General features: G+C 52.7%; 1 protein-coding gene across 1 annotated transcript in view; it reads left to right on the top strand.

Annotated features, from left to right (window-relative positions):
• The window catches only part of LOC144951292 (uncharacterized), a 273,910-nt gene that overhangs the window by 146,279 nt on the left and 101,021 nt on the right, over window positions 1-26,610 (top strand). The window contains 9 exon segments of the mRNA XM_078881487.1: window positions 1,761-1,814; window positions 3,115-3,159; window positions 5,237-5,290; window positions 12,721-12,765; window positions 13,949-14,002; window positions 15,578-15,622; window positions 17,450-17,503; window positions 19,037-19,081; window positions 24,697-24,750. Of these exon segments, the coding sequence (XP_078737613.1) occupies window positions 1,761-1,814; window positions 3,115-3,159; window positions 5,237-5,290; window positions 12,721-12,765; window positions 13,949-14,002; window positions 15,578-15,622; window positions 17,450-17,503; window positions 19,037-19,081; window positions 24,697-24,750 (450 nt within the window).

The following is a 26,610-nucleotide window of genomic DNA, read 5'->3' as shown; positions in this document are numbered from 1 at the left end:
GGCCTCCCCTAGTGTGGTGTGTAAACATCGCCACTGGGGCATGGTGCTGGCCACCCACCCCCTCGTGTGCCTTGGCGGCCTTCATAGGTGCTACTCGCTGATGGCACTTGCCCAAAAAGTCTGTTCAGGCTATACGGGGAGTCTTTGTCTTTGTGTCTTTGTCAGCAAGTGGGGGGGGGGGGGGGTGCGGCTCGGCTCAGTGTCTCTCACCTCTGGTCCACCGCTGAATATATAGAGTGACACTTTTTGAAAGAAGGCGTCACGTTGTGTATAAAAAAAAAACTGCCAATTTGTTCTGCTTTAAAGATGACGTTGAGCAGAGCCGATTCATGGGTTAATGGAAACACATTTCCAACGATTAGACCGCACGCTCGGAGGCAGCGGCAATCTTTTCTCTCTCTCTCGTACGGCCAATGAAGAGCAACTATTAAACACTCGGCTCTAAGTGATTTGGCCGTTCAATTACTTTGTCTGGGGATTTGCTGGAATTGCCAATTCACCCGTCTGGCGTACGCCTGTGGGGGCACGGTGCGAAGTTACGCGCTCCGTGGTTTGGAGTTAGCCTGAGTGGCGCACGCGCGTACAGGAGGACTCCCTCCGATTTTCCGCCCACGGCGTCTTTCCAACTTTGTTTTCAACTCGCGACGCCACGCGGCCACTCCTCGCTCGCTCGCCCTTCGAAGAGGGAGAGAGCGAGAGAGAGCGAGAGATCGACTCGGTGGAACCGCAGACGTGCAGGGGGAAGGTAGCAGGAGCAGTCAGGCATGACCAACGATTGCCCCAGCTCTGCGGTCCTCTATGTATTATTGAGGTGTTATCGGCCAATTAATTCGTGTTTGCATGTGGGAGGAAACTGAAGCGTGTGTGGAGAAAACGAGCGCATACGAGGGGGCAACGCTTTATCCCCCGTACAGACGAAACAGGCCACATTTCTGCTGCACCGCCTTCTCCTGCCAGAGCCACGGTACCGCTCCCCCTCGACGCCCCAATGGGACGGGAGTTTCACACAACATCTGTGTGTGCTGTGATCCACCAATCGTCGCTGTTGCCTCCACAGCACCTGATCACTGCAGGCAGCCACGTGCAGCAGCCGGAGCTACAGGGGCAGTGGGCAGGGCTCCCTGAGCGGTGGGGTGTGGCTTTGTAAGAGTGGGAGGGGGGTTGCCAGCTTTCACCATGTGTCCCAGTGGAGCCTCCCCATTAATTTGACGGACCTTAGAACTTTGTTGTTTCCAAACCCCACCAACGGGACGTCGCTTCCTGGGCAGGACATGCACTCGTTCCTTGCAGCCCCTGGGACACCTTTCTGGTGTGGAGCTGTGTGTGTGTGCGTGTGTGGTGTCTTCTCTATCTCTCTACAACAACCCCATACAATACAACCGGCTTAGACCAAAACATCCCAGCAATGCTGAAGCATCACCTGCACATTCACTCAGTTTGTATCGCACACACGCACACACACACACACACGCGCACGCACACACGACAGCAGCAACAGCAACATCGACACCCCCCCCTCACCGCTACTGCAGAAACCATGGCAGGACCCTCCTGAACAAGAGTCTTGAGACTCGGTGAAACAAACGCTGGGTGGGTGGGGGGATGTGGATATTAACAACAGTGATAATAACGTAATGTGTCACGCCACGTTGTTGTTGTTGTTGTTGCACACGCGTGCTCGCGTCGCGAGGCTGACGATGGGAGGTCGGATCGTCCGGGCTGACGCGTCCTGCCCTCTGTCCCCTTCCCCCCTCGCCCAGGGACCACGGGGACTCATCGGACCGAGAGGAGTCCCCGGGAACCCGGGCCCTGTGGTCAGTAGCCCTCGTAACTCAAACCGTAAGAGGTTCCCTCGCCGGTAGGATGACTTCATATTTTGTTTTTTGGCTCAGGCCACGCACACGCGATGGTGGTACGTATGTACGCGTAACAACTCTGAAGGCGAAGTAGCAAGAGTCAAATTTCGATTTAAAGCTTTCGTGACTGCAGGGATTAATCTTCTTGGTTCTTTCGGTAACGTCACGTAGAAGGGAAATAATAAAATATGAGCCACTTTTATTTGGACACAGCCACAATAAAGGACCCTAGGCTTCGTGCTTGTCTTCCGGCTTGTGTCTTCTTCCTCCAAAGGTCCCCACTCCTCGCGCTCTCCCCTTCAATATTCCTCAGCCCCCTTTTCTCGGAACTTCTTGTCCTTGTTTTTTTTTTACTTCAGCCAATCCCTGTCCTTCCCCTCTCACGGTTACTCTCTCTGTTGTCAGATTGATCTCGTTCCGAACCTTGTTCTTTCAATCCCTTCAAAAGTCTGCCTCCCGACGAATCTCCATGGGGGCCTTTTTCTACCAATCGGAGACCCTTCATGTTTAATTTCAAACAGCCGTTAGGCTGCATATTGGCTTGGGGTAATTTGTCGGCCATTTCATACGTACACTGAACTTCTTTCGCACCGTACGTAGCCAACCGTGCGGTGTTGAGGCGTTATTGCTTATTTCCAATGGAGCAGCAGCAGAAGCAGCTGCATCGCTGAATAATTTTCGGAGTTTTCTTTGAGTTGCATCTCCCTTGAAATTAAAATATGAGAGTGTAATGATGTTGACGACGTTAATGAAGATGTTGATGATGACAACGAGAGTGGTGGTGGTGATGTAGGCCAATTAGTTTCCAGGACAATGCGTCATATATTATTATTATCCGAGGATGTTGTGTTTGCATGTTCACCACAAATAATGTTTGTGTGGTTAATGCAGTAACTTGTTGATTCCTTGCAAAGTGTGTCTATTTGGTGTTTGAACATCTTAACACAACCCCTGTTTTTCATTGCCAGAAAGGGTAAAGACCGATTATTATTATTATTATTCATACTTTGATACTGGCCAATGAGACGACGATGATGACAGTGGTGGTGATGATAGCAATAATGGTGACGTTCATGACGTTGACGATAACAATTGTGATGGTGGTGGTGATGAAGACGATGGTGATGATGACGTTGACGATAATGATTATGATGGTGGTGATGATGACGATGGTGGTGATGATGATGACGATGATGATGACGATGGCGATGGTGATGATTACGATGGTGTTGTATTTTCTGCCGCGTGGATGCTGTAGGGCCCTACTGGCTCGGATGGTCCTGTCGGCCAGAAGGGCAACGTGGTGAGTGCTCTGTCTGATGGGACGGGGATGGTTTGGTTGTATTCGTATGCGTGGGGCTGATTCTCTTACCTTTCTTGCACTTAATATCATCTGTTTGAAATAGTTTGTTCGTGTGACCGTCTTACCCCGTGCCCCGGCTGGACATCTGTGAAGAAAGAGCTTCATAGCTCTTCGGATTCCTCCTGCGATATTCTGTGTCGGATTGTGTTCTTGCGCGATACGTCCGTGGGCGACGCGCCCTGCCGAAGGAGGAGTGGGGGGGCTTCCCTTTAGACGCAACCGGAGACTCCTCCCCCTGGCCTCCGCAGTGTCTCGCCTGGCTGAACCAAATGAGCCCGGGAGACCGCCCCGTGTGCGACGTCAATTTGTCAGAGGTGTGGACTCGAGTCATGTGACTTGGACTCGAGTCAGACTCGAGTCATGAATTTGATGACTTGCGACTCGACTTGGACTTGCATAACAATGACTTTGTCCCACCTATGAGATGTGGACTCGAGTCATGTGACTTGGACTCGAGTCAGACTCGAGTCATGAATTTGATGACTTGCGACTCGACTTGGACTTGCATAACAATGACTTTGTCCCACCTCTGCAATTTGCTGCTTCGCCAGCGTTTACGTACGATTGAGTTCACGTGCGATTGTTTAATGTATCTGCCTACCTCATTTAGCTGCTTAACCCTGGCGCCTGCTGCTGCATATTTGGAGTTTGGATGTCTCTCTCTCTCTCTGCCCGTGGCCGCGTGGATTTTTCCCCGGTTCCTCCGAGTTTCCCCTTCCACATTTCGAATCGACGTCGCTGCGCGTTTAGAGTATTCGGCTGCTGCTATGCATTTCTAGGTGATGATGATGACGACGAGCCCACTTCGTTGAGCTGTCAATTACGATAGGCAGGTTGTTTCTGCAAGAAAGCTACATTGCTCAGTGGGCCTTACCTGGTGAAATAAAAAAAAAACATAGAACATTTTTAGTTTTTACGTCACTTCCTCTGCCATCCTGTCCGTGTCTATGATAATGATTAAATAAAATGACAAATGGGACGGAGGCATGGGGCGGCTGACGTGGACTTGGCGCCCCGTTTACAACACGGAGGTGTCGTCGTCGTCGTCGTGATCACAGCGATGATTGAGCACTACGCTACTCCTCCTGATGCGATCACCTTGACTCATCCACCACCTCGCTGTGCGATCAAAGCTGTCGCTCCCGACGCCAACACCAGCCGTACGCATAAGAAGAGGATGATGACAATAATCATCATAATGTGTTTGCATCCGTGATGGGCACCGTGGTAGCTGTATGCATGCAATTTGAAACTTCTTTTGCACCAGCATAGGTAGACAGCAGTGTTGAGTCTATGGGCAGTGTTGAGTCTATGGGCAGTGTTAGTCTATGGGCAGTGTTAGTCTATGGGCAGTGTTAGTCTATGGGCAGTGTTAGTCTATGGGCAGTGTTAGTCTATGGGCAGTGTTAGTCTATGGCCAGTGTTAGTCTATGGGCAGTGTTAGTCTATGGGCAGTGTTAGTCTATGGGCAGTGTTAGTCTATGGGCAGTGTTAGTCTATGGGCAGTGTTAGTTTATGGGCAGTGTTAGTCTATGGGCAGTGTTAGTCTATGGGCAGTGTTAGTCTATGGGCAGTGTTAGTCTATGGGCAGTGTTAGTCTATGGGCAGTGTTAGTCTATGGGCAGTGTTAGTCTATGGGCAGTGTTAGTTTATGGGCAGTGTTAGTCTATGGGCAGTGTTAGTCTATGGGCAGTGTTAGTCTATGGGCAGTGTGAGTCTATGGGCAGTGTGAGTCTATGGACAGTGTTAGTCTATGGGCAGTGTTAGTCTATGGGCAGTGTTAGTCTATGGGCAGTGTTAGTCTATGGGCAGTGTTAATCTATGGGCAGTGTGTATGTACGTTTAACTTCCGTTGCGCCACCGTACGTAGCAAACCATGTTGCTCGGAGGTGCGTGGGGGGGGGGGGGGAAGGACAACAAACTTGAACGCAAAATAAAAGTTCTAAAGAAAGGAGTTTTCAATCTCGATGATTTAAAAATGCATAGCTCCAGTGTCGTGATCTCTGGTCTCTTGCAGGGACTTCAAGGTGAGCCAGGAGCACTTGGCCAGCAAGGAAACCCCGGGTCTCAGGTGAGAGTGCGACTCACGCGTCCCGTCTGTTTATTTTACGTTTTTTACGATTGCAGATTTGTATTTTTTATTTTTTCCCAACTTTAACAACGCTGCAGGGCTGTCACCACTGATGTCACGTTTCGCGGCTGATTTGATTTTCGGGTCCGAGTGATCGCGCGGGTTTTAGAGCGTGAGCACGCCGCGTCGTGCACCCCCTCCTCCAGTTGAGAAAGCCGTCACGTGGTGAACGGACGCGCCGATTCATCGCTCAGTCAGCGGCACTGGCCGTGGGTCGGGGCGAGCGCGGTGTGTTGGTGGCCCGTGATGAACGTTCAGAAATGACTGAGAATAACGGAGCGTCGGTTGTCCAATACTCTGTGGGTTTTTTTGCAACTCTCAAGGGCCTCCTCCATTTGAGTCGCTGTTAAACTGAGTCTACGGGTCTCCGTGTGAGGCTATGGGTCTCTGTATGAGTCTCGGGGTCTCAGTGTGAGTGTTTAGGTCTATATGTGAGTATGAGTCTCTATGTGAGTCTACAGGTATCTGTGTGAGTCTATGGGTCTCTCTGTGAGTCTACAGGTCTCTATGTCAGTTTATGGATCTCTGTGTGAGTCTATGGGTCTCTCTGTGAGTGTATGGGTCTATATGTGAGTCTAGGGGGGTTATGTGTGTCTATGGTTCTATCTGTGAGTCTATGGGCCTCTATGTGAGTCTATGGGTCTCTGTTAATCTTTGGGTCTCTACGTGAGTTTATGGGTCTCTACGCGAGTAAAAGGGTCTCTATGCGAGTCTATGGGTCTCTAAGTGAGTCTACGGGTCTCTAAATGAGTCTGTGGGTTTCTTTGCGAGTCTGGGGGGCTCTATGCGAGTCTGGGTCTCTACATGAATCTATGGGTCTCTACGTGAGTGGGTCTCCACGAGTCTATGGGTCTGTATTTGAGTCTATGGGTCTTTGTGCAAGGCTATGGGTCTCTACGCGAGTCTTTGGGTCTATTTGTTAGTAAATGGGTCTCTATGTGAGTCTACGGGTCTCTATGAGTGTATGGGTCTCCATGTGAATCGTTGGGTCTCTACGTGAGTCTATGGGTCTCTACACGAGTCTTTAGGTCTCTAAATGAGTCTATGGGTCTCTAAGTGAGTCTATGGGTTTTTATGCGAGTCTGGGCGGCTCTAAGCGAGTCTGGGTCTCTACATTAATCTATGGGTCTCTACACAAGTCTATGGGTCTACACGAGGCAATGGGTCTTCATTTGAGTCCAGTGGTTTCTTTGTTAGTAAATTGGTCTCTATGTGAGTCTACGGGTCTCTATATGAGTCTACGGGTCCCTCTGTGAGTCTACGGTAACTGGGCCAAGTACATCAACTCAACGCACGGGAAACAAGCCCGGCTCAACCACGGCGTGGCTGACAATTCCCCGGATTCGAACCCACTCGCTCAGCAGTTGCCGACACATTGTTGCTCAGCCCCCCAGCCAGCCACTACCACCTCCTCCTCTTCCCGTCAATCAACACGCATCCCTCGCGCGTGGTGGGGGGGGGAGGGCGGGGGGGGGGCGGAGGGGGGAGGGCGATGGAGGGAGGGCTGGCGGTAAGGAGGGAAATCGCATTGAACGCACCGCGTCTCGTTGTTACAATGCGAGGTGGCCATCGAATACTAAAACACGTGTCCATTTAATTGAGTCATTTCACCCCCAGCATGTAACCTATCCATTCACGTTTAAGCAAATAGGATTTCCCCCCCTGCCCCCCCCCCCCCCGCCCCCGTAGATGTATTGTCTATAAGTGCAAACACAAAGATTCAACCCCACCGCCCCCTGTATAGCCGTCGCAGACTGTGGGGGCAAGTGCCGTTAGCGAGCACCTATTGAGGCCGGCACGGCCTTTGTCTCCGTAGTGGCGACGTTCACCACCCGCCGCACCAGGTACCCACTTGAGGTTGAGTCGACCTAGGGGAGGCCCAGAATCGTCGCTGGCGTTGTAGGGGTGCGCTAACCACTGCGCCGCCGCTCTCCCCACGCACGCCAGGTGCACGCGCGTGCGCGCCCTCCCAAGTCCGCGTGAGCCCTGAATTGCAATGTCTCTTCATGTCGCCCGTGCAATATTGTTGTGCGTAAGCCTTTGAACAAATTGATTTAAACTCGAGCTGAATCTCGAAAGGAATCTCGCCTTTCCAATTTAGAATTTCTTTTATTCTCGCCTCTGTGAAGAAACTCGGTCTGTCACCAATCGCGGACTGGGTATAAAAATAAATGTAAATATCGTACAGTGAAGGGTTGGCGGCGAGATTGTCAAATTAACGCCACAAAACATTACGCTGGTCACAGTGAGTTGTCGTTAGTTGGGGGGGGGGGGGAGAGGGCGGCGGGGGGTGGCGGGGGGGGGGGGCTGGGTTATATGTATGTGTTTGGGTCTCTAAGTCTGTGGGTCTCTATGTCAGTTATTGGGTCTCTGTGTGAACCCTTGTCATACCATCAACTCGCTGCACTTCAGAACCTGGTTTCATCACAGGTCGTTCTATGCGAGTCTAAGTTTGTTAGTCTGTGGGTTTCTGTGTGAGTCTGTGGGTCTCTATGTGAGTCTATGTGTTTCTGTGTGAGTATATGGGTCTCTGTGTGAGTCTATGGGTCTCTATGTGAGTCTAAGCGTCTCTGTGTGAGTCTATGGGTCTCTATGTGAGTCTATGTGGCTCTTTGTGAGTATATGGGTCTCTGTGTGAGTCTATAGGTCTCTATGTGAGTCTATGTGTCTCTGTGTGAGTATATGGGTCTCTGTGTGAGTCTATGGGTCTCTATGTGAGTCTATGGGTTTCTATGTGAGTCAATGGGTCTCTATGTGAGTCTATGGGTCTCTATGTGAGTCTGTGGGTCTCTATGTGAGTTTATGGGTCTCTATGTGAGTCTATGGGTCTTTGTGTGAGTCTGTGGGTCTCTATGTGAGTCTATGGGTCTTTGTGTGAGTCTATGGGTCTCTGTGTGAGTCTACGGGTATCTATGTGAGTCTATGGGTCTCTGTGTGAGTCTATGGGTCTCTGTGTGAGTCTATGGGTCTCTATGTGAGTCTATGGGTCTCTGTGTGAGTCTACGGGTATCTATGTGAGTTTATGGGTCTCTGTGTGAGTCTATGGGTCTCTGTGTGAGTCTATGGGTCTCTATGTGAGTCTAAGCGTCTCTGTCTGAGTTTATGGGTCTCTGTGTGAGTCTATGGGTCTCTGTGTGAGTCTATGGGTCTCTATGTGAGTCTAAGCGTCTCTGTGTGAGTCTATGGGTCTCTGTGTGAGTCTATGGGTCTCTATGTGAGTCTAAGCGTCTCTGTCTGAGTTTATGGGTCTCTGTGTGAGTCTATGGGTCTCTGTGTGAGTCTGGGCAGCAGGGAACGGTGGTGCCGGCCAGTTCTTAGGTGACCTCTGACCCCCCCTCCCCCAGGGTGACCTTGGCATTGTGTCAAGATCGACAGGGGATGGGGTGGGAGGGGTGGGGCTGGGCTGGGGGGGAGGGGAAATTAATAAATAAAAACGAAAACAGAAAAAACCATAACATTTCAAAAAAATCAAAGTGGAAGGCAAGGGCGGGTTACGCTCTCAGCCGTATTCCTTGATGTCTCCGGGTTTGACATTTACGCGACTGAGAGTGCACGCGCGATACATATTCATGCGGGCCGCTCCTTTCCGGGACAATCTACCGCCCGCACAGAGAGCCGCCGTGTGCATGCATATGGAGCGCGCCTCTCTGAAGAAGACCTTTTGATGCGTTCGCCGGAGAAGGGCTTTCAGATATTTTCTTAGACAGAAGAACGCTGCTGCGCGTAGCCATTTATATATTTATTAACGTACTAAAGGTGGGCGGGGGATGGGGGGGGGAAGGGGGGGCGTTAACTGATGCAGCCCTGTAGACGTTTCAGGGGCCGCTCCTTCACCACGTCCCCAACACATTTTTTACCTCTTGGACCGTGATGTCGTCTTCGCTTTGTGACCACCGCGGTACCCGAGTTGGTTCACTCTCTAACACGCGACCGCCGAGTGCTGAGCCAATTGGCCGCGGTTTTGTCCACGTGACGAGCCCCCTGAGTTGTTTGGTCTGCGTGGGGCGGTGGTGGCGGCGGGCGTAACGACGCATTCGTAGTGTCACGCCAACTAACCCCATGACACCTCTGTTACGGATAACATTGAGCTCGGAAACCTCCGAGGTGTTCAGCAGAAATGGGGTTCCTGAGGAGGAGGGGGGAGGAGGGGGGAGGAGGGGGGAGGAGGGGGGAGGAGGGGGTAGAGGTGGGAGGAGGGGGGAGGAGGAGGAGGGGTAGAGGTGGGAGGAGGGGGAAGGAGGAACGCAACAACAAACATGAATTAGAATCATTCGAGAGAGGGGCAAAGTTAGACCTTCGCCTGTCACTTAGAGACCCATAGACTCACACAGAGACCCATAGACTCACACAGAGACCCATAGACTCACTTAGAGACCCATAGACTCACACAGAGACCCATAGACTCACACAGAGACCCATAGACTCACTTAAAGACCCATAGACTCACACAGAGAAAGATAGAAGCACACAGAGACCCATAGAAGCACACAGAGAAACATAGACTCACACGGAGAAACATTTACTCACACAGAGACCCATAGACTCACGCAAACACCCATAGACTCACACAAATACTCATAGAATCACACAGAGACCCATAGACTCACGCAGAAACCCATAGACTCACACAGAAACCCATAGACTCACACAGAAACCCATAGACTCACACAAAGACCCATAGACTCACACTGACCCAGCTGTGAATTAAAGAATATTGATGGACGTTGGGTGAACGATCTTGGACGAGCTGCAAGGGAGGAGGGTGACCGTGCTCCACCGACTCCTTTGAGAGCGGCCGCCACTCCCACAGACAGGAAGTCGTCTCGGAGAGCACGTGCTCTTGGGCGAGTTACACAATATTAACATTACGCTCGTTTCAGTGGTGATTTAACGTAATTGTCCCGGATAACGTTTATTTATCGTGATTTACTATCGGTGCACGCTCTCGACCGGAGAGAGAGAGAGCGAGAGAGAGAGAGAGGAGAGAGGAAAGAGAGGCGAGAGTGAGGAGAGCGAGGGGGGAGAGACAGGAGATCGAGAGGAGAGAGAGTGAATCGTGGCATGTGTATGGGAGAGGAAACACGAACGCGATGCTCCCCCCGCCCCCCCCCCCCCCAAAGTCTCATTTGTTGTCGGTCAGCCGGGCCCACGGAATGGATTTGGATTCGCGTGATCTCGTCGGCGTCGTCTGGCACTCCTCCCCCGGTGGCACGGAACGGATTAAAGGGCATTTAAATGTTGGCAATTAAACGAATTCCCTTACCTCTTCGCGCGTGTGTGTATTCATTACTGTCAGTATCATTTTTGCTGTTGTTGCCATATTTGAGGCTTAATAAGGGTCGCCGTGGAAGAAGCACCTTAGAGAGATAGGGAGGAGAGAGCGAGCGAGAGAGCGAGAGAGCGAGCGAGAGAGCGAGCGAGAGAGAGAGGGAGCGAGAGAGCGAGCGAGAGAGCGAGCGAGAGAGAGAGGGAGCGAGAGAGCGAGCGAGAGAGAGAGAGCGAGCGAGAGAGAGAGCGAGAGAGCGAGCGAGAGAGTGACCGAGAGAGTGAGCGAGAGAGTGAGCGAGAGGTGGGGTTTATATAAAGCAAAGTTATTATTTAAAAAACAAAACGAAATGATGAACGAAGCAAAGTGCCGACTACACCGAGCATCTTCTTGTTGCCACTGATCGTAAAAAAAAGAGAGAGATTGGAGAGAGACGCACTTGGGGTACGTTGAGCGAGAGGCACCAAAGCCGGTGGGGGGGGGGGGGTGCAGTAAAGCACGCATCGGAGAGCGAATACAAAAACACGGGAGATGCCGCACGTCGCCCGCCAATGGAACGTGCAGCGCTGCCGGGCGTCGTCTCGGCCGCGGCGGCGGTGGCAGCGGCAGCGCGAGCGGCTAGCGAAGGGGGAAAATGTCGCGGGTTCGCATCCCCGCCGAGGAGGTTCGAGCCAGCCCGTACGCCGCTCCGTTTGGCGTCACTCAAACGGGTTGCGGGGCTGTGAGGCCGAGGTTCAACGGTGGTTGTCCTCTGGAGATACACTACCCGCCTCCTCCTCCTCCTGCTGCCACCATCCGGCCATAGGAATGTATAGAATTGCGATCAGTGGCTATGCAAGGGGGCTCTGAACGGGAGATGAACGCCGAGGCCTCGAAGCCGACTTGAGCGGTGGAATAATAACAATATTATTAATAATCCATCACAGTTCGGGTTAGACGGTAGTGAATTTGAGATGTGTGTCGTTAATCCTCGCCACCACCCGACACAGACGATTGGCAAGAGGTTTTGTCGCGGTAGCAAAACGTGCCCAACTCGTTACCATTTCAACAATTGTATTATTCTTAATGATAACAATAATGCTTTCATTTTAATAGCGTCATTCCTGCTAATAGCATCCCACAATGCTGCGAATTAATTTTATGTATATATACCAGGACCAAATCCCATATCCAGCCACTGCCAAGCAAAATAAAAACCCAACTGCTACTTCTAAAGTCAATGGACAAATGAAGGACAGCGCTTCGGCGTTCACTTGGGTGATGAGCGCCGGTGGGCCCTGGGGGTGCCAGGGTGTGTGGGCGGAAGGGAAGGGGGGGGGGACGCGACACCCAGAGATGGAATAGCAGCCCAAAGGGGGAGTCATCTTAGACCGGCCCGCGCTCATCAGCGTCTCCCCAGCACAACGCGGCATCTAAGGGGCTTTTCCAACGTGGCAATTAACTAAATTCCCCATGCCTTTTTGCGCCGGAATATATACTCGTTATTATGGCGAGGCGCCCACTCGGAATGAATAAGTTGGAAACAAATTCAGAATTCGGAGGCATCAAAGACGGCGTTTCTTAAAACCCAACCCCTTGCAATCTGCCCGTCGGCATGAATCCGACTGCGGTCGATCGATGGGCGAGTTGCGTGGTACGGAGGGTTCAGAGCGTGCGGATGCGGCCGCGTTATTGCCGGAAAACCGCGCAGCCATCGACGGAAAGAGCCGGCCGGCTTGGCCTCTCTCAGAGAGGTGGCGGGGGGAGGGGGGGGCGCCCTCCCTCTCCGGAGCTGCGTCGAGCCAAGTGCCGTTGGCAATGATGGGGGGGGGGGAAACAAATATTTTAAAAGCTGCTTCAATGCGCGCGTGCATGGAGAGTTCGAGGCACGGTGTCGGGGTCCGTAATAAATGATTGTCGTGAAGTGGTCCTCAAAGAGCCACCGCAGGTTGCCCCGACTCCCCCCCCCTCCCCCCCCCCTGATCTCAGCCACCGCTGGAGGAGGAGGCCCTTCCCCCCGGCAGTGGCACGAGCAGGAAACTGCTGGGCTGCGCCTTTAGCCTCGTCGGGGAAGCGAATGTAAACCGGCGTTCTGTGCGTGCGCCCTCTTCTCTTGTGTCCGCAGGGCATGCCGGGACCTCAGGGGCCGATCGGACAACCGGGAGAGAGGGTACGTCCACCGAGATCTCGGAACTCCGCCCGTTTACCCGAACTCGCACCGCGGCTTAATCGCGTTGGAGGGAGGGGAGAGGGGGGGCCGGTGGGTGGGTGGTTCGCATAAAGAACGAAGCTATGAACTGAAACAAACAGACCCACACGCTTGGGGCTTTCCCGATCAATATCCATAATAAAGGTTTTTGGGTGAGATCGCGTGAGTATAAATGCGTCGTAACCCTCCACCACCCGACACGGGCAGTAAGATTCGTCACGTAATTGGACGCGTAGTTTACGCGACAAACCTTACTGTCCGTGTCGGGTTGTGGAGGGTTACGGCGCATTTATATTCACCCGATCTCACCCAGAAAACCTTTAACGTGGAACAAAACCACGTTAGATCTACAAAACTCAAATCGGTTTAGTAGCGCGGTGGCTGGAAACCCGAACGTGAACCCAGGATAATCAGCAAATCTAAACAATTTGCCCCCTTTTTTGATGCTTCCGCTACCGTGCTCTTGGCATGGCGTCACCACGCAACGGATCCATCCAGATCCCTTGCAGAGAGCAGTGCAGCCCGCGGAAGCAGATATCACAGAGCAGCCTCTGAGAACCCTTGTTTCAAGTGACCTCCATGTTCACAGGCTATGGGGCAACGCTCGCCCCGCACCCGCTCCGCTGCGGAGATTAATGCTCGTCCCGCGTGATGGTCACACCGAGAATTTGGCTCTCAGGGCTTGAATTCGGAAGAATTCATTTGAAGAACCAAATGTTACGTCAGCAGAGTCTCTTTTTTCTGTGCGCGTGCAGTGACTGCTGGTGACAGGGCTGAAACCATCAACTCGTAACACTTGAGAACTACAGCTCAGTCTGTGTGGGTCTATGGGTCTCTTTGCCAGTCTATAGGTCCCTACTTAAGTCTATGGGTCTGTATGTGAGTCTATATTTTTCTATGGGAGTTTATAAGTCCCTGTGTAAGTCTTTGGGCCTGTATGTGAGTCGATGGGTCTCTATGCGAGTCTATGGGTCCCTGTGTAAGTCTATGGATCCCTGTGTAAGTCTATGGGTCTCTATGTGAGTCTAACCCAGGATCTCAGTGGTGCCGGCTAGGCATTGGCTCAGCGTCATTCTGGGCCGAACTCTTTGAACGTAACATCTTTGTCTCTTCTCCTCCCACCAACCCCTTCTTCTCCACTCAGGGTCCTGTCGGGAAGCCAGGGCTGCCCGGGTTCTCGGGATCTGACGGACCTCCCGTGAGTGGATTTCTACACCGCCCACCAGCGTCGGCGGTGCCGCTGGCCACTTTCCATCGTTCACCTGTAGAAGTTCACGTATTCGCCAGATGTGTGTGTGTGTGTGAGAGAGTCTATGGGTCTCTCTATGTGAAACAGTGAGTTCCTTTGCGAGTCTAAGGGTCTCTATGTAAGTCTGTGGGTCTGTATGTGAATCCGTGAGTTGCTATGCGAGTCTAAGGGGCCTCTGTGTGAGCCTGTGGGTCTCTATGTGAGTCTGAATTTCTATGCGAGTCTCTCAAAACTCACGTGACTCTTGTGTGGCCACCCCCACTCTGAACCCCTCCCCTCTCCATAACCCCGCCCACTCTGAGAACAGACACTGCCCGCTCCGTGCAGGTCACTGCTGCTGCTCGCTCCTTCTCTCTTCCCTCCTCCCCTCTCATCATCATCATTATCACCCTCTAATCAGCATCAACATCACCCTCTCATGATGATCATCACCCTCTCATCATCACCTTCTCATCATCATCATGCTCATCATCATCTTCTCATCATGATCATCACCATCATCACCCTCTCATCATCATCATCACCCTCTCATCACCATCACCTTCTCATCATCATCATGATCATCATCATCCTCTCATCACCATCACCCTCTCATCAACCCTGACGTCTTGGCCCTGGTCATTCCCTCTCCCCCTCCTCCTCCCCTCCCTGCACCGACGCCCCCCCCCCCCTCTCCCCCTGCTGCTGCTCCATCTCTCCCCCTGCCCTCCCCCTCTTTGTCCGTCTGCGAGACTTCCGTCCCGGCCTCCCTTCCCTCTCCCACGCAACTGACTGCCCCCCCCGCTCCGCTCCTCTCCGCCCCGTCTGCTGCCCTCTTGCTCAACTCGCTCCCGACTCCCCCGTGGTGGGCGCCGTGCCACATTGCGGCACCGTTTCTTGTTTGTGTTTAAACGATTCCTCCCGAAGTTCCACGCTGCCGCAGCCTCCGGCTCGACTAAACGAGAAGCGCCGATCACAATCGACGACCCTCGCCGTCGCGGCGAGATCCCCGCCGGCGGCGCGTCACGCGTCGCGCGTCGTTGAGAGGCGCTCGACGAGCTCGTGAACCCTCGCCGCTGCTGGGGAATACCGCGACGTCAACTCTCGCGTGGGGGAGCGGCGGCGGCAGCGGCCGTTGGTTCGCTCGGCCCCCGCCTCGAAACCCGGCCGCCCCAGTTCGATTCCCGCTTCTTGACAATCGACAACGGCGGTTGTCGGGGGGGGGGCTCTAGCCGAGAGGCCGCCTCGGCCTCGAATGAGTAACCTGGTTTGCGGCGTGTAAACAGTCGGCACTGGGGAGACAAAGGTGGCCGGGGTGGGGGGGGGGGGTGGGAGGGCGTGGTGCTGGCAAACACCCGCCGCTGTGCTCGCCATGAGCGGTGTTCACGGGTGCTGCTTGCCCCGACGGTCTGTCGAAGGCTCTGTGGGGGACCTTTATGTTCGTGTCTGTGTGTTCGTGTGTGTGTGCGTCTGCGTTTCTGTGTGTGTGTGTGCGTGTGTCTGTGTGTGTGCATGTGTCTGTGTGTGTGTGTGTGTGCGTGCCAGGGCCACCCTGGGAAAGAAGGACAGCCGGGCGAGAAGGGACAGCTGGTAAGGAGGGGACGGCGTGCACATCTCCCATTAGCAGCCGTGATCCCAGTGGAGGAAATTCCACGTTCCCATGGCGCGGGGCGGGGGAGTGTGCGGGGTGGGGGGGTCAGGACTATCCGTACAACAAGCTCCTGCTCGCTTGTGCGTGATGCATCAAGACGGCGCCCTCTTGCGTCGTCGCCGCTGCCGATCGGCCGTTCCTTGGCCCGTCCCGGGGAATACGAGTCGTCCATCCGTGCGTGCGGTCACGCACACGTGGGCTTGCTTCTCACCACGGATGAAACTTTTATTGTTTCCAAACCCGCAGCTCTGTGTCACCTCCACCCCCCCCCCTCTCGACCGCAGTCCTCCTTGGCTCTGTTACAAATCACCGCTATTCATATGCAAACGAAGTCACTTGAAGGGGAGTTAATTGGGGAACACTGCCGGCAAACTCATTCCGCTTTGACCGCGACGGTTGCGACCAAGAGCACAGCGACAATAAAAAAGGATGATCGTCGCCGGCCCTCCGCTGCGGTGACGCGTTCGGCCGCTTTTTTTGGTGGTTGTTCAAATCCGGCGGCCGCCCTGGTCAATACTGCGGCAATGTGCTCATAACCGTAGCAGTAGTAGTAGTCGTCATAATAATCGTAATTATGGTACTTCGAGGTGGGTTCGTCACTAAGAGCGGACGCTAAAGAATGCGCACCGTGTCAACCCATACGGTTTACCCCGTATTTTTGTACAGGGACATTGAGTTTCCAGGTGCATATTTCGAACAGCCGTTTCAACACGGGCACAAAAAATGTTTAGTCTATTTTGTTTGTGTTTCTCCCTTGTGATCATGGGACTCTGTAGGATGAACGTTGATATTTATAAGAGGCACGGGGTGACCAATGAGGTCTGAATTGGTCTGTAATAAGGTAGGGCACTGATAAGGGGTTGACAGCTATGAATATGGTAGGGAGGGCATTGATGCCGTGATGTCGTTCTCAAGAGGGGGGGCCCAACGTCGTGCCTGCATCAGGGACCATGCATGCCAATTTCGTAAATTTCTACAAACTAAACTATCAGCATTATCTTGTTTACTTCACCAGGTTTCAGGGCCCACTTGAGCTGCATAGCTCTTCTTTTCAGAAGCGACCTCATCATCGTCGTCGTCGTCATTGTGTGGACATTTTCTAGCGGCAGCCAAATCCTCTAAACCAGTGACTCTTAACCTTTACTGCAGGCTTACACCCAATCGTTGAAATATTTGTAATGTTAACAAATACATCGGGTTTGATGAAACAAAAGTAAGTTGTGCTGAACGTTGCCCCGCGCTTAATTTGCGTCTTCGATGATTTACCTTTTAAAAACTAAATCTGGCCACGTCTCGCCACCCCCAGAAAGGGCATCTCGCGACCCCCAGGGGGTGCAGCGTGCACCTCCAGCTTAAGAAGAACCACTGCACTAAACGCACATCGATTCTAAATGCGGAGGGAAAAACCGTAAGGACCTGGAGAAAAGTCCACGCGACCACGGGGGTCGGTGTCGAACCCACGACCTCCAGCGTACCAGGCGAGGGAGTTAACATCTCCTAGCCACCGCGGCGAGATGTTAGAACCACAATGCAGATCACAACTCGATGGGGATTCCGTGCCCTGGCAGACGAATGCGTTCGAGTTATAATCCTGGCCCCTCCGACTCTCCTGCCCGGTTAGACAAAAATAACGTTTATAAACTTGGAACTCGAGAAACTCCGTACGATTGCGTCAACCACGCAGAGAGAGGGAGGGCTCCCTCACTGGACTGGCCTGCCCGTCTCACTCATGCTGCTCCGTGTGCCGTGTGCGTCTCTGTCGACAGGGCCCTTTGGGTCCCCAGGGCCCCGTGGGTTACCCGGGTCCACGCGGCGTGAAGGTACGTTTGTTTAAACGCACGTGCGCGCACACACAAACACGGACACCGCCGCCGCCTGCCGAGACGGTGGCTAGCCATCTCGTGATCCAGAGGCAGCCAAAACGATGGAGCATGTGTTTTTTAAAATATATTTCATAATCAGAAATATTTACGTGTGTGTGTAGTGAACTTCGTTGGCACGGTAGATAGTAAATGTTGTGGATTTGCACTCCCAACACACGGGTGTGTTGCAGAGCAAATCCATAGATGGTAAACGTTGTGGGTTTGCACTCCAACACACCGGTGTGTTGGAGAGCAAATCCATTGATGGCAAACGTTGTGGGTTTGCACTCCAGCACACGTTTTGTTTACGTGACAAACATTACTAATTGGCTGCGTCGGGTGGGGGCAGTTTTAGCGACACATTTATATATTAACGAGGTCTAACCCAAAACAAAGCCTCTATTATTGATGATATTGGTCGCGAAAGCCCGCCACGTGCTAAACTAAACTCAAAAATCCGTCCTCTATGCCTTCTTCCCAAACCTGTCCCTCCACGTAAAAAAACAACAATTTTTTTTTGTAAACATCCCATGGGCCACACGTCCCCGCCGGTGCTAGGGAGTGCATCTCTTCGGCGGCGCTGGCTCCAACACGAGCAAAACTCGGCAGCGGTTTCACCGCACGGAGTCTCCCATCGGCAGGCTCGCGTTCGCTCGAAGCAATCCAGACGAGCTGTCCAAGATGTTCGTTGGCGAAGCACCCCAATCTCAAGCCTCAAACGAGTGCCCGGCGCGGCGTGTCATGCGTCGGCACTGGGGGGAGACAAAGGCGGCCTGGGAGCAGTTACTGGCCGCACCCGCCCCCTTGCGTTGCCGCTCGCTAACACGCACTTGCCCCAACAGCCTGTTAGAGGCTACACGGGGCACATTTGTCTCTGTACGTGCCAGCATTAATAGGTGCTGGGACTCGCGGACAGAACTTGCCCCAGCAGCCTGTTAGAGGCTATATCAGGCACTTTTGTCTTTGTACGTGCCAGCATTAATAGGTGCTGGGACTCGCGGACAGCACTTTCCCCAGCAGCCTGTTAGAGGCTATATCAGGCACTTTTGTCTTTGTACGTGCCAGCATTGATAGGTTCTGCGACCCGCTAACAGCACTTGCCCCAACAGCCTGTTAGAGGCTATGTAAGGCACTTTTGTCTTTGTACGCGCCACCATTGATAGGTTCTGCGACTCGCTAACAGCACTTGCCCCAACAGCCTGTTAGAGGCTATGTAAGGCACTTTTGTCTTTGTACGCGCCACCATTGATAGGTTCTGCGACTCGCTAACAGCACTTGCCCCAACAGCCTGTTAGAGGCTATGTAAGGCACTTTTGTCTTTGTACGCGCCAGCATTGATAGGTTTTGCGACCCGCTAACAGCACTTGCCCCAACAGCCTGCCAGAGGCTACGCGCGGGAGAGAGAGAGGTGGGGGCGAATCTCATCTCCCTCTGTGTGCGCCTGGCGTGTTTTGTATTTTCCTTTTGATGTTGCTCTCCGCTCTCCCACAGGGGGCGGAAGGAGCGCGCGGGATGAAGGGCGACAAGGGAGACAAGGTACCCCCCCTACCCTTCTCCCACACTCGCAGATCGCAGATCGCCATCCCCCAGTGCGGCGTCGCCGCGACGGAGGTGGCTCCGGCAGCCGCCGTAGCGAGCGGCGCATTACCCCCCTCCCCACTCCCCCGCCCCCCCCCCTGAGTATCAGTCTGTGGGTCTTCCTCCTAGTCTGTGGGTGTCTGTCCTGCGGGACGTGTCTCCACGAGACTCGCGTAGGCCGGGTTGTGGTGAGGCCAGGGTCTGTCAGTATGAGTCTATCGGTTCCTGCCTGAGTCTATGGGTCTCTATGTGAGTCTTTAAATCCCTTCCTGAGTCTATGGGTCTCTATGCGAGTATATGGGTCTCTATGCGAGTCTATGTGTCTCTATGTGAGTCAATGGATCTCTATGCGAGTTTATAGGTCTTTATGCAAGTCTATGGGTCTCTATGCGAGTCTATGGATCTATATGCGAGTCTATGGATCTCTATGTGAGTCTATGAGTCTCTATGTGAGTCTATGGGTCGCTATGCGACTCTTTGGATCTCTATGCGAGTCTATCGATCTCTATGTGAGTCTGGGTCTCTATGCGAGTCTATGGATCTCTATGGATCTCTATGTGAGTCTGGGTCTCTGTGCGAGTCTATGGATCTCTATGGATCTCTATGTGAGTCTGGGTCTCTGTGCGAGTCTATGGATCTCTATGGATCTCTATGTGAATCTGGGTCTCTGTGCGAGTCTATGGATCTCTATGTGAGTCTGGGTCTCTGTGTGAGTCTATGGATCGCTATGCGACTTTATGGATCTCTGGATCTCTATGTGAGTCTGGGTCTCTGTGCGAGTCTATGGATCTCTATGGATCTCTATGTCAGTCTGGGTCTCTGTGCGAGTCTATGGATCTCTATGGATCTCTATGTGAATCTGGGTCTCTGTGCGAGTCTATGGATCTCTATGGATCTCTATGTGAATCTGGGTCTCTGTGCGAGTCTATGGATCTCCATGTGAGTCTTCGGTCTCTATGCGAGTCTATGGATCTCTATGTGAGTCTGGGTCTCTGTGTGAGTCTATGGATCGCTATGCGACTTTATGGATCTCTGGATCTCTATGTGAGTCTGGGTCTCTGTGCGAGTCTATGGATCTCTATGGATCTCTATGTGAGTCTGGGTCTCTGTGCGAGTCTATGGATCTCTATGGATCTCTATGTGAGTCTTCGGTCTCTATGCGAGTCTATGGATCTCTATGTGAGTCTCAGTCTCTGTGTGAGTCTATGGATCGCTATGCGACTTTATGGATCTCTAGATCTCTATGTGAGTCTGGGTCTCTGTGCGAGTCTATGGATCTCTATGTGAATCTGGATCTCTGTGCGAGTCTATGGATATCTATGGATCTCCATGTGAGTCTTCGGTCTCTATGCGGGTCTATGGATCTCTATGTGAGTCTGGGTCTCTGTGCGAGGCTATGGATCTCTATAGATCTCTATGTGAGTCTATGGGTCTCTGTGCGAGTCTATGGATCTCTATGTGAGTCTGGGTCTCTGTGTGAGTCTATGGATCGCTATGCGACTTTATGGATCTCTGGATCTCTATGTGAGTCTGGGTCTCTGTGCGAGTCTATGGATCTCTATGGATCTCTATGTGAGTCTGGGTCTCTGTGCGAGTCTATGGATCTCTATGGATTTCTATGTGAGTCTTCGGTCTCTATGCGAGTCTATGGATCTCTATGTGAGTCTCAGTCTCTGTGTGAGTCTATGGATCGCTATGCGACTTTATGGATCTCTAGATCTCTATGTGAGTCTGGGTCTCTGTGCGAGTCTATGGATCTCTATGTGAATCTGGATCTCTGTGCGAGTCTATGGATATCTATGGATCTCCATGTGAGTCTTCGGTCTCTATGCGAGTCTATGGATCTCTATGTGAGTCTGGGTCTCTGTGCGAGGCTATGGATCTCTATAGATCTCTACGTGAGTCTATGGGTCTCTGTGCGAGTCTATGGATCTCTATGTGAGTCTGGGTCTCAGTGTGAGTCTATGGATCTCTATGGATCTCTATGTGAGTCTGGGTCTATATGCGAGTCTTTGGATCGCTATGGATCTCTATGTGAGTCTGGGTCTCCGTGCGAGTCTATGGGTCTCTGTGTGAGTCACTGGTGACCTGGCGGTTTCACCGCAGAAGACCCGGAATCGAACCCAGGCTCTGAGCAGTGGCCGGCTCCGTGTCTCGGATCTCCGAGCCACCTGTCATCTTGAATCTCAATGAGGCCTTTTCAGAATGGAACAAATCGTTTTGGCGCCGCCGCCGCCGCTCCTGCTGCTGCTTGCTGCTGCGTTGGCAGTGGAGCACAAACAACAACAACAACAGCGGCAACAAGTCAACACGTTCGTCAATAGGCACCATGTGGCTCTATAAATAAACGTGTTTAATGGGTGATGTTGCGGCTGTTCTCGAAGGCGTAATGCGTCAACAAAAATAAAAATCTAGATCTACTTTCATATACCAATCTAGATTTGAAGTTTTCGTGACTGCAGGGATCCATACTCTTTGGTTCTTTCGGTAAAGTCACGTAGGTTTAAAATAAAATAAATTAAATGTATTTATCTTCTTGGTTCTTTCGGTAAAGTCACGTAGAATGAAAATAATAAAAATAAAACATAATAAAATAATTCTCAGTAGTACTAATCGCATATCTGCATTTCCCATAAATATGCTAAATTCCTCTTGATGTGCAAATTATTTTGTCAAGGCGCTCCCCCCCCCTCCAACCCAGCTTAAATAGATGCTCCAAGCCTGGGGTGTGTCATTCAGACGCTGTCTTCTCGACAGACCTGTTCTTCACCTGAGGACGGCTGCTTGCGTTGTGGCCGAAACGTCGTGAGAATTATTTTATAATGTTGAATTTTTATTATTTTATTATTTCCATTCTACATGACTTTACCGAAAGAACCAAGAAGATGAATCCCAGCAGTCACGAAAGCTTTAAATCGAAATGTATTTGTTTTATATATCAGTTTTGTCCCCTTATTGACGAACGTGTTGAGCCGCTGTTGTTGTTGCTGTTTTGAAACGGACGCCCTTCATCAATCCACACACCACCCCCCCCCCCCCCGTCGCGTCTCGGGGCCGCGCATCATCGGACTCATCGTGGGCGGCTGATCCCTCGAGGGGACGTGCGGGGGTCGGGGATGCAACGCAGCATCGCGGCGCTCCGCCGTGGCGACTCTCGGTGCCTCCGTCGCTGCGGGAGAGGCCGCCGCAGGCCGTGGCGGGGGGCCGCACGAGGGTCGATGGGTGTGGGCGGGAGAATGTCGAGGGGTCAGCTCCGTTGGGGGGCCTGGGTGGGCGAGAACCCGCCCCCCCCCCCCCACTTGCTGAGCCAGGAGCAGCTTTTGTTGTTATCCCACATCCTCCCTTGTTCCGTACGTCGCAGCGTGCTGACGTTTCGTGACCGCTACCAGTTGCATCGACGGTATGGGGCACTCCGGACTCATCGGAGCAGGGGGGGAGTTTATTTGTATTTGGGGGGGGGGGGGGAGGGCAGGAGCAGCTTTCAGGAAGGGGAGATGCTTTGGGATCATCGTCTTACTGTTTGTGTGGGTGTAGTGTGTAGGTGTAGTGTGTAGGTGTGTGTGTAGGTGTAGTGTGTAGGTGCTACAGCAGAGGTGTAGGGAATTCCAACAAGACCTACATCTCTGCTTCATTGACCGGATCAAGGCCTATGATTCCATCAGTAGGCCTGGGCTCTGGTTTGTTCTTTGTGCTTTCGGAGTCCATGACCCTTTGCTCATAATCATTGAGGTCCTTCATGATGGTGAGCAGGCCCTGGTAAAACTACGTGGCCGGGAGTCAGAGCCATTCCTTGTACACCTTGGGGTGCGACAGGGATGTCCTTTGGCTCCAACATTATTTAACATCTATTTCGACCACGTAGTACGTGAAGCCATCAGTAGCTGCACCAGAGGAATTTCCATCTGGTACAGATACAATGGGAGGCTGATCGATGCCCGGGTGTGGTGTATGCTGACGACCTGGTAATTGCAGCTCACTCAGAGGAGGAGTTGGAGGCGCTTCTGCTGAAACTGGAGTGTGCCACTAAGAGGTGGGGCCTTACAATCAGCCCCACCAAAACGAAGCACCTGCCTGGGTATTTTGTACCATCGGGAACTCCACCCCCACAACTCCCAATCGGTGATGGGGCAGTTGTGGAGAGAGTGGAGAGTTTCCCATACCTGGGCAGTGTGCTCATGACCGGCTCCGATTTAACGGCAGAGGTTTCACTCCGAATCAGTCGAGCGGCATTATCTTTTCATCGGTTGCGTAACGCTGTGTGGAAGCTACCTGGTCTGTTGCTCCGCACAAAGCTTCGGGTCTTCTCGGTCACAGTCATTCCATCCCTTAATGGAACATCTCGGCCGGTTAGAAACATTTAGGCTGGCCTGACTGCGATCAATCCTAGGTTTAACCAGGCTGGATTGTGTGAGGAGCTCACAAATCCTGGAAAGATCTGGGCAAAGTCCCATCGGTGAGCTCCTCCGGCAGGCAAGGCTGCGTTGGCTGGATCATGTAGCCCGCATGCCCAGCCACCGCATGCCTAAACAGCTTTTGTTCAGCCGGATCGAGGGGGCTAAACGGACGCGGCACGGGCTAGAGAAGAGATGGAGTGATCTGGTACAGGAGGACGTGGAGCTGAGTGGACTTGCCGATGACTGGTACCAGCGGTGTCAAGATCGGCCTCTGTGGAGGAGGCTCGTGAAGGACACTACTGGGCAGTTAGAGGCAGTCGCCCTCCAATAACAACGGAGGGCGGAGGAGCGACGCTCACAACAACGAGCGGAGCGCCGGGTGGCTAAAGCACAGCAAGTTGGCACAGTAGGGGGCCCAGGTGGTGCATCAGCCAGTCATCTCGGTCATCTCGGTCAGTCGACTCGTGGCACCTGGGTCTGCCCCGTGACCTCCTGCCAGCGGGCGTTCGACACTTGATGTGGCCTCAAGGTGCACATGGCCTGGCACAAGCGTCGTGGTGACATCACCGCCACTTAGTGGCGAATGGCGGTTGTTGTTGTTGTTGTAGTGTGTAGGTGTGTGTGTGTGTAGGTGTAGTGTGTGGGTGTAGTGTGTAGATGCTCGCGGAACCCGGCTTGCCGAGTTCGATTCCCGCTCATGGCCAACACTGGTGACGATTATCAGAACCGGTCCTGGGCCTCCCCTAGGTCGACTCGGCCTCCAATGAGTACCTGGTGTGATGTGTAAACATCGCCACTGGGGAGACAAAGGCGGCCGGGCGTGGTACTGGCCACCCACCCCCTCGTGTGCCGTGCCGGCCTTAATAGGTGATGCTCGCTAAGAGCACTTGCCCCAACAGTCTGTGACATGCTACACGGGGGACCTTTGTGTGGGTTGTGTGTCTGAGTGTACACTGCTGCGTTCCCCTAAACAAACCAGCAATGATATCCCTCAGTACCCCCCCCACCCCCCCCCCCTGCATTTCACTCGGCTGTAATTCATATTTCAAGTCTCGTGCCCGTTACGTTATTCTCTTTTAGACCGTCACGGCGTGAGATGAATTATTTATAACCCTTAAAAATATATATATAAACTTCACCGCTTGGATTTTGTCTTTTTTTTTTTCCCCGTTTCCAAAGGGAGAAGATGGTTTCCCCGGATTTAAAGGTGACATGGGTCTTAAAGGCGACAAGGTGAGATGCCACATTTAACATTCACCCGCGCGTCAGCCAGCCTCCTTATTTATTTACTTCATGTGTCTTCCATTATTTACTTCGTGGTGTGTGGCGTGTGTGTGTGGCGTGTGTGTGTGTGGCGTGTGTGTTTATGTGGAGTGTGTGTGTGTGGCATATGTGTGGCGAGTGTGTGTGGCGTGTGTGTTTATGTGGCGTGTGTGTGTGGCGTGTGTGTGTGGCGTATGTGTGTGGCGTGTGTATCGCGTGTGTGTGGCCTGTGTGTGTGTGTGTGGCGTGTGTGTGTGTGGCGTGTGTGTGTGGTGTGTGTGTGTGTGGCATGTGTGTGGGGTGTGTGTGTGGCGTGTGTGTGTGTGGCGTGTGTGTGTGGTGTGTGTGTGTGTGGCATGTGTGTGGGGTGTGTGTGTGGCGTGTGTAGCGCGTGTGTGTGGCCTGTGTGTGTGTGGCGTGTGTGTGTGTGTGTGGTGTGTGTGTGTGGCGTGTGTGGTGTGTGTGTGTGGCGTGTGTGTGTGGTGGGTGGGTGTGGCGTGTGTGCGTGTGTGGTGTGTGTGTGTGGTGTGTGTGTGTGGTGTGTGTGTGTGGCGTGTGTGTGACGTGTGTGGTGTGTGTGTGTGGTGTATGTGTGTGGCGTGTGTGTGTGGCGTGTGTATATGTGTGGTTTGTGTGTGTGGCGTGTGTATGTGGCGTGTGTGTGGTGTGTGTGTGTGCGTGTGGTGTGTGGCGTGTGTGTGTGTGGCGCGTGTGTGTGGTGTGTGTGTGTGGCGTGTGTGTGTGTGTGGCATGTGTGTGGCGTGTGTGTGTGTGTGTAGCACGTATATTCTTTTTTTAAGGCCCTAGGGCTCAGTAGTGACAGCGAGAGAGAGAAATATGCAGAGGAGAGAAGAGAGACAGATGACAATACAATGATAAGTCCTCGCCGCCATGGCTTCCCACCGTGTGCTGTGTTTGAGAAACGACTGGCACAGTGACAGATGGACGTAACGGATCTGTGTGGTTATCAACCTATTAGTTTATAGATATATCGATGGACAGACACATAGGGCCGGGCACGTTGACGGTACCAGCGTTTTGGTAGCACCGCGTGCCTCGCAAGCAGGAATTACGTGCCCCACTCACGCCGGCCTTGAAGGTTCTTGTCAGACCCCAGGCACTTGGGCTTCGTAGGCCCTCGGTGGTGACTTTCCAACAGTTGTCACTGCTGCTGCCTCCACGTCGCTACTGCTCCCGCGGAGTTACCGATGCGTCCGTCGTTTTAGTCCGCGCCCTCGTCCGATGGGAGCGAGCCGTGTGCCGCAGATAACATTGACATGACTCTGCCTCTTTGCACGTAGGCTGTTGCGACTTTCCTTTGCTACGTATGGACACACGTATTTACTCAAGAAGATATCTTGGTTGAAAAACAAAAATGTCGTATCAACAACGCAAAAAACGCGGTCACATTTTTTTCGTAGGCCTTTAGTTTCCTGAGGCCCTAGGCACAGTTTCTACTCTGGCCTATTGGATAGGACGGACATGGTGAGTGGGTGAGTGGGTGGGTGAGCGGGTGAATAAGTGAGTGAGTGGCTGGGTGAGTGGGTGGCTGGATGAGTGAGTAGGTAAGTGAATGGATGGCTGGATGAGTGGGTGGGTAAATGAATGGGTGGCTGGGTGAGTGGGTGAGTGGGTTGGTGAGTGGGTGAATAAGTGAGTGAGTGTGTGGGTGAGTGAGTGGGTGGGTAAGTGAATGGGTGGCTGGGTGAGTAGGTAGCTGGGGCAGTGAGTGTGTAAGTGAATGGGTGGCTGGGTTAGTGCGTGGGTAAGTGAATGGGTGGCTGGGTGAGTGGGTGAGTTGGTGTGTAAGTGATTGGGTGGCTGGGTGAA

The sequence above is a fragment of the Lampetra fluviatilis genome, chromosome 61 (genome assembly GCF_964198595.1).
Source record: "Lampetra fluviatilis chromosome 61, kcLamFluv1.1, whole genome shotgun sequence".
Taxonomy (NCBI): Eukaryota; Metazoa; Chordata; class Hyperoartia; order Petromyzontiformes; family Petromyzontidae; genus Lampetra; species Lampetra fluviatilis.
The sequence above is the reverse complement of the archived record's forward strand: the minus strand, read 5'-3'. Positions and strand labels throughout refer to the sequence as shown.